Source organism: Labeo rohita, chromosome 16, assembly GCF_022985175.1.
Source record: "Labeo rohita strain BAU-BD-2019 chromosome 16, IGBB_LRoh.1.0, whole genome shotgun sequence".
Taxonomy (NCBI): domain Eukaryota; kingdom Metazoa; phylum Chordata; class Actinopteri; order Cypriniformes; family Cyprinidae; genus Labeo; species Labeo rohita.
This window is the reverse complement of record NC_066884.1, coordinates 17,479,440-17,493,456: the sequence shown is the minus strand read 5'-3', so window position 1 is coordinate 17,493,456 and position 14,017 is coordinate 17,479,440. Positions and strand designations below refer to the sequence as shown.

Genomic DNA, 14,017 nt, shown 5'->3' with positions numbered 1-14,017 from the left:
CACGACTCAGGATGAGACCGAGGGACTCCCCCTTTGTCGAGTTCAAAAAGCATCGACATGTCAGGTGTCTTTACAGCTTAATACCATCATGTACCCTAATATGCGTACGTGTATGGGGGCGGATTCTGGACAAGGTCCACATTGCATTGAGCTTCTGGTATTGGGGGACAGATTCAGAGCATTTTGGGGGATTCTGACCACATCAGGCCTACGGTCCTCGTTAAGCCCCATCGATCCACGCTGTGACATTTCGGTGCAGACGCGCTCTCACACACATGCACACTGACACGGCTGCTCTTTCTCTGTCTTCCTCCATCACTCTACTAATTTGTCTGGGATTGTCGAGAGCAAAGCTCACCATGCATGGGCATATATGAACGTACCACACACACACATACACTTGTATATGTGGTTTATGGTGACTCTTCATAGCCAATTTTCGAATTAAAAAAAACAGGAAGTGTCCTCATAAACCATGTTTTCATTGTAATACCCATGTCATCCATTACATACATTTGTGTCCATATAAACTATATTTGTAAGCGTGCACACACACACATATATTTAAAATACTATAAATGCTTCACATAGAGCTTTCTGGTCTGCACAATGCAGTGAACATTTATTTTTCAGACACTAATAGATAGTTACAATATATATATACGTATTAGTAAGAGTTTATTTGCAAAAACAGATAACTCAGGGTTTTTTTAATTTCAAAAATCATGTATTTTTTAATTATGTTATCATGTTTTACTGTGTTTTATAGTGTTAGTTAGCTGTATTTTTTGTTAATTTTGCTTGATCAAAATAACCTAACTGCAGTTTGATTGAGATGAATTGGAATGCACGCTGAACAAAACATGATTTTTGAAAATTTAAAAAAAAAAAAAGTTATCTGTTTTTGCAAATTAACTCTCTCTATATATAAATGTGTGTGTGTGTGTGTTCTTGTTTATGCTACAAGGATAGTAAAACCTTAAATTTTTGGCATAGTGGGGACCAACCTGTGGTCGCTACGAGGGGAAAACATTATTAAAAATAGTAAATGATGTTTATCTGAAAGTGTAACAATGCAAACAGTGCATAAAAGGTTTTCTGAAGGGGTTGAGTTCCACACAATTCACAGAAACCTAATGTGTGTGTGTGTGTGTGTGTGTGCGTGTGTCAGGGTTATTTAGGTTAACTAAAACTGAAACCGTTTTAAAAAAAAACTTGAAATAATTTGAATTAAAAATAAACATTAACTAAAAAAAAAAGATTTCATCTTTTAATTTCATTTAACTTTATATGCTAAAACTAAGACTGAAATAAGACTATACAGACTACTACTAAAAATGACAAAAACATACAACAAAATTATTAAAACTTTAAAAAATGAAAATTATAAAAATGTATACAAAATATGAATAAAAACTATTATAGTTTTTCAATGATACAAAAAGTGATATGATATGTGTGTGTGTGTGTGTGTGTATCAGGGTTAAGTTAACTAAAAATAAAACTAAAACTGAAACCATTTTTAAAAAACTTGAAATAACTTAAATTAAAAATAAACATTAACTAAATTTACTACCTTTTAATTTCATTTAACTTGATATACTAAAATAATTAAAACTAAAACAGAAATAAGACTACACAGACTACTAGTAAAAATGACAAAAACACAACTATATTATTAAAACTTTAAAATGAAAATGGAAATTCTAAAAATAAAAACAGATACAAAATATGACTAAAAACTGTTATAGTTTCTCAATGATACAAAAAGTGATATGTGTGTGTGTGTGTGTGTGAGTATGCTTAACTATATTTTGGGGTCAGATGTGTAACCAAAAGTGAGCAAAACCTGACAAAATCACCACATCCTCATTTGTAAAACTGGTATAAATATATAAATAAATATAGTCTTTTTTTTTTTTTTGAAATTGTAAAAATGCAGAAAGTTTTCTGTGAGTGGTAGACATATAAGAAGTCTGTGTAATGTTCCCATTTGGATAGCAAAATTAAGTGTGTGTGTAATTTATATGAATTTATACATAATTATGCATAATTTTATAAATATTTACAGTTTATTTTATTTTATATATTTTATTTTGTATTAGTTTTGTTTTTTATTAGTCTTTTTATTCTATTAAGCTTTCAGAGGATGTTATAAACACACTCACTGTGGCACACACACTTAGACAGGTGGATGGTAGGTTGGTGAAGCTGTCAGTCTGGGGGAGGGCAGATCGATTCAGAGTGACAGGTAGCCAACCCCCCTGGAGTCTTCATTAAAACCCTGTATTAGAGCTGCAGGGGAGGGGCACACACACACACACACACACGCAGAGCACACACCTCATTTCCCTGTAAGTATGGTGTGGTGTGTTTGTGTGGCTCATGATATATTGATTGGCTGTTAGCGAGTGTGTTGAGGGGATCAGCAGGGTTGGACTCACACTGGAAACAAAGCTTTAGCGGAAGAGCGAGACTGCTGCTCACACACACATGCAAATCAGGTCTAATGCCAAAGTGCACATTTGCATTAGCTGTGATCTAGAGCTATTCCAAAAAAATAACATTATAAAAACTATATTAAATACAAGATTACATGACAAATTTTGTTTTTAATAAACGTTTTTTTAATTAATTAATTTATTTATACAATTGCAATTATAACATTTAGAATGATCCATTCCTTAATAATTGAACAAGAATCAAACACTTAATCGAATATTAATAGATTAATTTAGCTAATCCAGCTTAGACTTTCACCCCCTAAAACCAGGTACGAGTTTGCATTAAATTGATTACTGGTCAGTACAAAAGATTTTCTGAGATCAAACTATTTAAAGGTGACATATCATGAAATTTTTACAGTGCTATACACTGTAAAAAATAAAAAACACAATTTGTTGAGTCAGTTTTAAAATAATTTGTTACCCTGCTGCCTTCAAATTTTAAGTTCAGTCAACTCAAATAAGTTTAGTCAACTTGAAATGTTAAGTTGTACTAAGTAACAACTTAGATATTTGTGTTTGCTAAACTTAACAGATGGGTAAGTAACCCAGCTGCCTTAAAATTTTAAGTTGTCACTTAGTATAATTTAACATTTCAAGCTGAATTAACTTTTTTTGAGTTGACTGAACTTCAACAAGGCAGCTAGGTAACAAATTATTTAAAGTTGACTCAACAAATTGTTTTTTTACAGTGTACTTGGGTTACTGGTGCCAACCCAGAAAATGTGAAAAAGAACAACCCAGTACATTTTTAAGTAAGCCTTTCTCTGCTAGCTTGTGAAAAAACGAGCTGCCCAGATTTCATTTCCCCATGACGTACACTGTAAAAAACAATTTGTTGAGTCAACTTAAAATAATTTGTAACCTGGCTGCCTTAAAATTTTAAGTTGTCAACTCAAAAAATGTTTATTGAACTTGAAATGTTAAATTATACTAAATGACAACTTAGATATTTGAGTTGAATCAACTTAAAATTTTAAGGCAGCTGGGTTAATTACCTATATGTTACTTAGTATGTTGTTACTTAGTACAACTTAATATTTCAAGTTGAATAAACTTATTTTAGTTGGCTGAACTTAAAATTTTAAGGCAGCAGGGTAACAAATTATTTTAAGCTGACTCAACAAATTGTGTTTTTTATTTTTTACAGTGTAGATAGGAGATCTTATTATAATATTACAGCCCCTTGATCTGAAAGTTTCCACCCACTGCGCTGCCATTTTGTTTTCGCAAGCGACAACAGTGTACCCATAATGACGCCATGGCACAATTTCGAGCAAAGCATGCTAACTGTTCTGTTGTTGGCTGCACAGACGAGCACAAAACACTATTTAGAGTCCCAGCCTCAGAGGAGACAAGAAAGCAGTGGATTTATTGATTTATTTACTGTATATTACACTGCTGCCACACAGATCTAATATAAACATGCGATTTCTTTCCCAGCTGTTTACCTTCACAGACATAACTGACTGTTTTTGTAGCTCATGTGTGTTTTTAACATACACTTGTGTGTATTTGACAGTGTAAGCGCAATGAGACATGAAAGAGAACTTAGTTTAGTACTCACATGCCGTGTGACAGACGCTTTCTGTGCGTTCGTTTCAAACTAGGAAAACCCTATATCAGAAGTTTAAACTAATATGTTTTAAAACACACGATAGGCATATTAATCAAAACCAAACAGATGTTTTAGCAGAGTTTCTGAGGTACCAGCTGTTCTGGAAAAGGGGGCGGGGAGAAGCAGCTCATTTGCATTTAAAGAAACATGCACAAAAACAGCGTGTTTGTGCTTCCACTCAAAACAGGCAATTTTAAAATGATATAACAAATGATCTGTGGGGTATTTTGAGCTGAAACGTCACAAATACATTTAGGGGACACCTGAGACTTATTATAAAAAGGGGCATAATATGTCTCCTTTAACATTTGGTAGCTTAAAAAATGTAAAAAACTATATACTATATCAAAAAGGTATAACAACTCATTCAAATCTATAGGCGAATCACAACTTTAATGCAATAGATTAATGTATTAATTATTTAGTGTTGGTTTGTAAAGAAAGCTAAACCCAAATCACACGTATATATGTACAACTCATCCTGCACTTTGAACTCCTACCTAAATTTTACCTCAGTTTGCACTGCTTGTTGAAAAGATGTGTACTATTCACCTAGTAAAGTGAGTGAAAGATGATAAAGTGGGTGAAAGATCAAACAGACTTACGATGGGAGAATAACCTGAGCTTTATCTAAGTTGCAGAATATCACACAAACTTTGGAATGAAACGTATGAAAAACACTCAGCTGCACAGCAACACCTAGCAAACACCTTAGTACCTTCTGACACACAAAAACACCTTTTGCATTTTCTTCAGAAAATGGAAGCGTTCAGATTATTTTTTAAACAGGATCTGTGTTTTAGTTTAGTTTTATTTTCATATTGTTTTGGCACGGGTGTAGGTTGCACTAGCCTGTTTGATCTATGAAGGGGGTATTCCAGATTCTAATCTCATCTGAAATAATGTGGTCTGGCCTTTTGGGTTTTACCTTTGGGTGATGGGGTTGAAGTGAAGATGATGGTGATATGATGAAGACTGGTCCTTTCACAGGCATGTGGTATAACCCCACTACAGTGGGACTCCCCCTCCGTCAGGAGGAATGAGGGCGGTAGGGGCGGGACAGTCTGGAGAGATGGAGAGCTCAGCCTCGTGTCGGAAGTTGAGACCGATATGATGAACGTACTGCAGCCTGCCAGGTTACTGGGTTCAGATTCTCCCCTTAAAAGCCCTTTTAGATTCTACCACAAACACTTTCAGTTTTTCCATCCTCCCACTCCTTCTTTCTGTCTTTATGTATCTCACGCTCTCTTTTTTTTTCGATGTGTCTTTCTCAATCAGTGTATTGTTGATTTTTAAGATCATGAATTTGTGTCGGTAAGATTTTTGGCGGGATGTTTTTTAAAAATGTTTCTCATGCTGACCAAGGCTGCATTTGTTTGATCAAAAATACAGTAAAAACAGGATAATATGGTGAAATGTGATTACAGTTCTAAAGAACTGTTCTTATATTTTAAATTGTACTTTATTCCTGTGTTTGAATCACTGAATGCTTGCTGTAGTATGCTTACAGTGTCACATGATTCTTCAGAAATCATTCTAATATGCTGACTTGGTGCTTAAGAAACATTTATTATTATCAGTGTTGAAAACTGTTGTGCTGCTTATTTTTGTTTTAACCTTATCTTTATTTGTTTATTTATTTGGGTTGTGATAGTAATCACTCAATTGGAGAGCAGAGGAGTGATTATCAGTCATGTAGATATGGTGGTTTGTACCTGTAAACGAGGCTTATGAAACTTCTTGTCTGCAGTGTGGCTTTTCACGCTGGTTGGCTGGTTGTGTGGGTGATTTCTTTGTAGGTTCATTATGAACTGAAACGGTGGTTACATCTCTCTCTGTGTCTTTCAGTTTGTGTATGTATGTGGCTGGAAAATAAACCTAAAGATCCAGAGCTTTACAGAAAGCCTTTGGGAGATACAGAAATAAAGATACCTAGAGAGAGAAAGGGAGGGAGGAAGGTTGGGAGCACACAGTGGGCTTTGGTTGGATCTCAGTGCTCACATGTGGTTAATCCGCTGGTGTTCCCTAAAGCCGGAAACACTGATCATTGAGGCGCTGAGGGAAGAGCAGGTGTGTGCAGTGTTTCTAAACCTTAATTATACCCAACACATTCAAAGTCCTCATATATTAACATAGAAAATAACATTATTTTATTTCACATTTATTATGCACACCACGCTTAAAAAACTGGAACTACATTTGCATCTGTGATGCAATTTTGTAATCATTATCTAATCATGTTCTGATAACCTAATCATTCCAAACCTCTGGACAAATTTGTTTAGACTTTCTTTACACAACTCATTGAACATATTGATTTGTAGGACGACTTTTCTTTTTGGACAGCTTACAATAGAGTGTTTTCACAACGCGTCATCAATTGGCCATGGCAGCAATGAACATAAACAATGTCACTGAACTGAAGAAAACTCGCATATTTTGCTGATTATTGCTGCTGAAAATGGTCAATTATTATCATGTCTTGGAATGTACTAATCAGTTGGATTGGGAAAATATTTGGAGTATATTACAGACTGCCAAAGTTATAACAAATCAAAGAGAAGAGTGCAAAAAGCTGTCTGAGGAAAGAAGGCGTTTGGGGTTGGCCAAACTGAAAAAGGATTTCCAAGGCAAGATTCTTGACAACATTTGTGTTTGTTTTTATCATTTCCAGTCAGGTAGGTGAAATATTAGGCTAATTAATACTGCATAGTATGTATCTTTACCACCTATTAACTTTAGTTTGTCAAAATATTGCACATGTAAGTCCTTATATAATTTAACAGCGTCCACGTTGTTTTCCGTGGTTTAGACAGCATACGTACAGAACAACGTATTCAGTAGTACAGTAACTGCGCAATCCATGCTATTGTTTACATCCGAGTATCGCCAATATGCCGGTGCATCCGGGTAACTGACTAAATCGTGATGTAAGTGCAAACCATCTATCAGAATGGGCAGTGAGAAGGACACTCCACATCTCTGACAGCGGGTAAGAAGTATATATAGGCCTATATATTTTTTATGATCTAAAATATATATTTGTACATTTGACATACAATGTTATTGTTACGAAATGTGAGAAAAGAGAAATGTGTAGACACCGTGACGCTTAATTTTTACAATGCACTGATTAAAATGGTGCAAATGTGAAAATAAACATTTCATATTGAACATTTCAAGGCCAAATGTAGACATTAAATATTATATAGTTTGCCTCTCCCAGTAAAACTTTGATGTTTCAAATGCAACAAGTATTTTTCGTAACTTTTTTGTAGTGTTCTATCAACTGGATAATAGAGTTGACCAGCACGTTCGCTCTTTTAAAACAGTTTTAGTTCCGCACAGAGCCATTAGACGGACACATTTTGTTGTTGCACACAGCACAAAGCGAAACCACTGTTTACAAACACAAAGTTAGTGACAGCGACTAAACTTACTCACAGCAGAGCTTCTCTGTTTACCGTTTTCTCGACAGGTAAGGAAAGTCTTATATGAAACTGAAAAAAGGCAGTTTCAGTGTATGTGGTTTACAATCACACAGCTGAATAAATTCTCTGTTGAGGGAGCGTAGCAAGCTAGCTGAACTTATACACATCTGTTTGCCCTAGGGATTTTATTATTATGGCTTTTAAAAAGTATAATATTGAACATGAGAATGTGAATACACAGTCCTGTTTTGACAGCTAACGCTGATAGTGTAACAGTCTTATCACGCTAGACGTGTTGTCTGACATTTGACATAATGTTGATATCTGATACTTGCACTTTAGTATCTGTGGTTCTACCATGTTTTCTACACATTTAACATAGTAATAGTAATATTGTGATGTTGGACTATATTCTTTGAAGCATCTCAGAGTACAGTGTAAATACCATGGTACAAAATTACTACTACTACTACTACTACTAACATTTAATTTCATATATGACTTAATTATCATATTGTCTCTTACTGTCTTTTAGAAGAACACTGAGTATGTGTAAATGTGTTAAGCCTGTGACCTTATAAGAGAGGTCATAAGAGACGGTCAGGATGGCGGAAGAGGCTGGAAAGCTTCCACTTCGGCGCCTGGAGCCCCCCATTCAGAAATTCATTAAAGTGGCCATTCCCACTGATCTGGAGAGACTGCACCAGCACCAACACAACATAGAAAAGGTACAAACACACACACATGAGCCGAGCACATCACACCCAAAACTCAGCATATGGTCAACAGAGAGAGCCATGTGTCTGTGTGCGTGGTCACCATAGGGAGTCGAGAGCTGAATAGCTCGTGGTGTATCTGAAATCTCTCCCGGTCAGCCTGCTTGAGGAACATGTAATAGGGTTTGGGGGATCTTGAATAGCCATGGAAAACTAGATGATTGTGAACTGCCAGGCTGAGATTTTATTGAATGTACATAAACAGTGTGAAAAATAACTGAGCTTCATTTTTGCAGTTTCAGAGAAACAGTCAGTGGGACAAACTTCACCAAGAGCACATCAACTCCAGCCGCACTGTCCAGGTACAACAAAATTGTAATACAGCAACATTTAAATGCATTGCCTTTTAGAAATGTATATATTTACTTATCAAGGATGCATTCAGTTGATCAAAAATGACAGTAAAGACCGTAAAGATTTCTATTTCAAATAAATGCTGTGATTTTCAAACTTTCTAAGTTCTAATCAAAGACCTCTGAAAAGATTTCCACAAAAATCACAGCTATTTTCAACATGATATGCTCAGCGGAAGTATTTATTTGTCCAAAAATTATTCTTGAGAGTTCAATTTCCATAAAATGAAATGTAAAAATGCTGTGAATGACTGGAAAAGTCATAGTCGCAAAATGTGAGACAATTGCCATCAACTACTAAGGGGATTTGGGTTTATGTGGTGTTGTTCAGTTCATAAAAAATATCTCTCAATTTTATTGGTCTTGCTGGCTTTCAAAGGGTAGTGAGCTGGTTTCAAAATATTCCCACAAGGCACTGTGGAATGTTGCTCAGACAAAACACTCTTAGTGATGTAACAAGCTGTTGCCATGGTTAAATTGCATAATAATTCTTAACATCATATGGGCACAGTTAAAAGGGATGATGTAAGCGAAAATAAAAGTTCTGTTATCTTTAATTCTCCCTGTATGATGTTTTCTCAATGGAACTCAAAAGGAGACATCACGCATGATGTCTGAGCTGCTGATAGTGGCAGGGTTCATACAAGGTGCTTAAAGGAGAAGTCCACTTCCAGAACAACAATTTATGATAATGTACTCACCCCCTTGTCATCCAAGATGTTCATGTCTTTCTTTCTTCAGTCGTAAAGAAATTGTGTTTTTTGAGGAAAACATTTCAGGATTTTTCTTCATATAATGGACTGATATGATGCCCCGAGTTTGAACTATCAAAATGCAGTTTAAATGCAGATTCAAACGATCCCAAATGCAGTTGTAAACGATCCCAGCTGAGGAAAAAGAAGGGTCTTATCTAGCAAAACGATCGGTTATTTTCATTAAAATAAATACAGTTTAAATACTTTTTAATTTCAAATGCTTGTCTTGTCTTTCTCTGAACTCTGTGTATTCTGACGAAAAACTCCAATCGTATTTTCTCCCTCAACTTCAAAAATCATTTCAAAATCATCCTACATCACTGCAGAAGTACCGAGCCAGTCTTTGCAAAGTGAACATGCAAGGAAGATCAAACACCCTTAACAAAAAAGGTAAAACAGCGATATAGGACAATTTTTAAATTGAGGGAGAACATAGGAGTTTTTCGACATACCTTAACTGTCATGAACCGGAAAAAAAGTCAGGAAGAGCAAGACAAGACGAGCTTTTGACATTAAAAAGTATATAAATTGTATTATTTTTATAAAAAATAACCGATCGTTTCACTAGATAAGACCCTTCTTCCTCGGCTGGGATCGTTTGAAGCTGCATTTTGGGCGTTCAGACTTGGGGCACCATACCAGTCCGTTATATGGAAAAAAAATCCTGAAATGTTTTCCTTAAAAAATATAATTTCATTACGACTGAAGAAAGAAAGACACGAACATCTTGGATGACAAGGGGGTGAGTACATTATATGTGAATCTTTGTTTTGGAAATTGACTTCTCCTTTAAAGTGCTTGAAGTACTTGAATTTGACTTTTTGAAATTTTTGAAATTTTGAAATTCTTGAAATTCTTTAATATCTTTTCATGTAAAATTCACGCAATTCAAAAAAACAAAAGACTTTTTTTTGCTTATTTCAATTAATAAAACAAGTAAAAAAGACATGAATAAAGCTAAGCCAGTTGTAGTACTGTAGTAGTACTTCGGAGCAGGTTCGCAAATCCTTTGCTTCACATAGGAACTTTGCTGCGTCGATCGCAAATCATTGGATTCAGATCGAGACTTCAGCGCAGGTTTGCGAATCATTTGATTCAGTTTGGGGCTTTAGAGCACGTATCGCGAATCATTTGTTTCGGATCAGGATTTCGGAGTGGTTTCACAAATCTTTTTTTTCTGATTTTTGGTTTTATTAAACAGTAGAAAACATCAAACCATTAAGGCAGTACAGTTATAAAAACAAAACAAAGAAAAAAGGAAAAAAAGTATACACAAATACTAATCCCTTAGGAAAATTAACCGTGGTTTTAAATTGAAAGAGAAGACATTGATAAGTGAGATCTCTGATTGAAGTCCAAAAAAGTAGTGCTTGAAAAGTCCTTGGAAGACCTGGAATTTCATTTTACAGTATCTGTACGAACCCTGTAGTGGTTTTCGAAAAAAAAAAGTCTTGTGTTCTATAGTCCATAAAATCAGTAGATTTGAACTGAAATTGAATCATAGTTAACTGAAAAAAAAGACGTCTTATCTTGAATTAAATATCTTAATTTGTTTTCCAAAGATGAACGAAGGTCTGACGGGTTTAGAACGGCGGTGAGTAATTAATGACAGAATTTTCATTTTTGGGTGAACTATCCCTTTAAGCAAAAAAGAAATGTCATAATTATGCAGGTTAAACAAAAAATAAAAGGAAGTAATCTGTGCATTTAAAAATGTCCCTGAACATGATAAAATGATCTCATAATATGTCTTCATCCTGTTCTGATACCGCTGCGAGACATGTCTATATATATATATATATATATATATATATATAAAGTAATGTTTGACTCAGGTCTCTGGTGTACGGGATGGTGTACGTGTGATGTCTTTTCTCTACCTAATGGCCAGACAAGCATGTAACCTGTGTGTTAATGTCTCTGAGAGTCTGTCCTGGGTTCTCTCATGGGGCAGTCTTTGGAGTGTGTTATGTGCTGTGAGTGTGTGTGTGTGACCTTAGCACCCAGGTCCGGTCCCCCTAGAGATGCCAGAGAGCTTTCCTGTGTCCACCACTGCAGAGAGTGTGCGAGAGCCTGCAAGTGTTTCTGTGTCAGCGAGATGTGGACGACTGACAATAGACGGAAACAAGACAGACATTGTTAAAGTAGCTCCCTGGGGACAGAAAGAGAGAGAGCAAGAGAGGAAAAACCCTAAGATTGCTCTCATCACACACCTATAGAAGAAGCTTTGGGGTGGGGGGGGTGGACTGACCCAGATTGAGATTTATTTTGGCTGTTTTTGAGGTCCTTAGTGTCCCCGTTCTATGTTATAAAGCAAGCTGCATGTCTTACTAATGTTTTTAGTGTTCATTCTGTGTGTATGTGAATCAGTTAGGAGGGATGATCCTGAGTATGATTATTCAGAGTGTGAAATGAGAGCAGTTGAGCGGAACGCTTTGATTGGCCGGCTGTTAGCTTTGACCTCTGGGTTCAATACGTATGAATTGATCTGTAATCCCTGTTAGATGTTGGAGTCCGGACGTGAGCCGATGGGAATCGATGGGCCACGACAAAGCACCAGTTCTTTTTTATGTAACTTCAGGTTTTTATCAACAGCTGGTCCGCAATTAACGAGAAAATTATGAATTACAGAGTTCATCATGGAAAACCTAGAAAAATCATCAAAAATCAAGGATTTTGAAATTTGATATGCAGGTCTGGAAAAGTTATGGAAAATAATGCAGTCTTACAAAATCTTGGAATAAATCATTGGCATTTCTAGTTTTTCTGGTAACAATATTTTATATGTCCAAAATGATGACCATAAAGAGAAGACAATTATTGAGAGTTTTCATTACCAAATACACTACCACTCAAAAGTTACAGATTTTTAATGTTTTTTTTTTTTTTTAAGATTTCTCTACTGCTTTGATTTATTTGATCCAAAATATTTTTATTATTTAAAAATAACTGCTTTATACTTGAATTTATTTTAAAATGTAAATTATTCCTGTGATCAAAGCTACATTTTCAGCATCATTACTCCAGTTTTCAGTTTCACATTATCCTTCAATATAGAAATGAATGCTAGCAAGGATAAAGAAATTTATAATGTTACAAAAAATTATATTTCAGATCAGTGATGTTCTTCTTAATTTTCTATTTATCAAAGAAACCTGAAAAAATCTACTCGGCTGTTTTTTAACATAATAATAATAATAATAATAATAATAAATGTTTTTTGAGCAACAATTTAGAATATTAGAATGATTTCTGAAGGATCATGAAGACTGGAGTAATGATGCTGAAAATTCAGCTATGATCACAGGAATAAATTACATTTTAAAATATATTCAAATAGAAAACAGGTATTTTAAATAGTAAAATTTATTTTGCAATTTTACTGTTTTTGCTGTACTTTGGATCAAAAAATTTGCAGACTTGATTAACAGAAGACTTCTTTAAAAACATTAAAACTTTTGACTGGTAGTGTAGATAAGTAAATAATAGTAATAATAATAATAATAATATTAAGTTTAAAAAAAGAACAAAACCCAGAACAAATAATCTTAATGTACAAATACAGTATTAACCTCCTTTATTATTTTATTTTATTTTATTTTATTTTATTTTATTTTATTTTATTTTATTTTATTTTATTTTATTTTATTTATTTTTTTACACTGCTGAATTCTATTCCATTGGTTGGATTTTGCCATTTGGGAAATGTTTGTGTAAAAATTCATTTAAATGTATAAAGTGTCAAAATTATTTCTAAAAATAAAATAAAATAAAATAATCCAGTAATCCCAAACCACTGTACAGGTCATGGAAAAGCAATATAAATTGATTGGTTAGCATGTAGTGTGAGCCCTGTGTTTATTATACAGTGGGTTTTGGACAATATTGACATGAATCTTTTTTAATTTGTGCTAATTTTGCACTGATAAGGGACAACACAAACTACGAAAACATATTTTGTTACATAAACAGTTTATACATAGAAAAAACTTAAATTTTGATTCATCAAAATATCCACCATTAGCAGCTATTACAGCTCTGCATAATCTGGGCCTACATTCATTGTATTCTAAACTTTATTGGCAATCAATTGTTGAAGCTATTACGGTGTGCTGACCCAAAAAACTTTTAAAAACCTGGGCCAAGTTTAAACCAGTAACCAGGCATCACAGCTGACTTTGACATGAATATATTGCCATTATTATGTGATCGAAATGAAAATTATTATTGCTGGTCTTCAATGATAATGTCAACTTACTTCAATGTATTTGCACCAAAAAATGATAAGGATTTATGCTGATATTGTCCAAAACCACACTTTGCCAGGGGTGTTTTCAAACTTTTGGAGGGCAGTGTAAATGTTTTATATTTTTAATTTTACCAACTCAGTTTGCAAACACACTTCAATTTTGATTGGGAACTTAATGAGATGTTGACAGGGGATAAGATGCGTGTCTGTATAAACATGCATCCGGAGATTAAAAAAAAAAGTGTAAATGATTTCTGGTTTCAGATCCTCATATCACAATTTGACATTCATAAGGTCTTTAAGGTACTAAACTCGGCACTCAGCATAATCA

The 14,017-nt window shown here is 34.5% G+C and overlaps 1 protein-coding gene across 2 annotated transcripts in view; it reads left to right on the top strand.

Annotated features, from left to right (window-relative positions):
- Nucleotides 1-7,482: 7,482 nt before the first annotated feature.
- Nucleotides 7,483-14,017, top strand: part of stx17 (syntaxin 17) — a 26,113-nt gene continuing 19,578 nt past the window's right edge. For both annotated transcript variants that reach the window (XM_051131102.1, XM_051131101.1), the window contains exons 1-3: nucleotides 7,483-7,600; nucleotides 8,089-8,281; nucleotides 8,566-8,631. In XM_051131102.1, coding sequence (XP_050987059.1) covers nucleotides 8,159-8,281; nucleotides 8,566-8,631 — 189 coding nt within the window. In that variant the 5' untranslated portion in view covers nucleotides 7,483-7,600; nucleotides 8,089-8,158. The remainder of the gene's footprint in view (nucleotides 7,601-8,088; nucleotides 8,282-8,565; nucleotides 8,632-14,017) is intronic.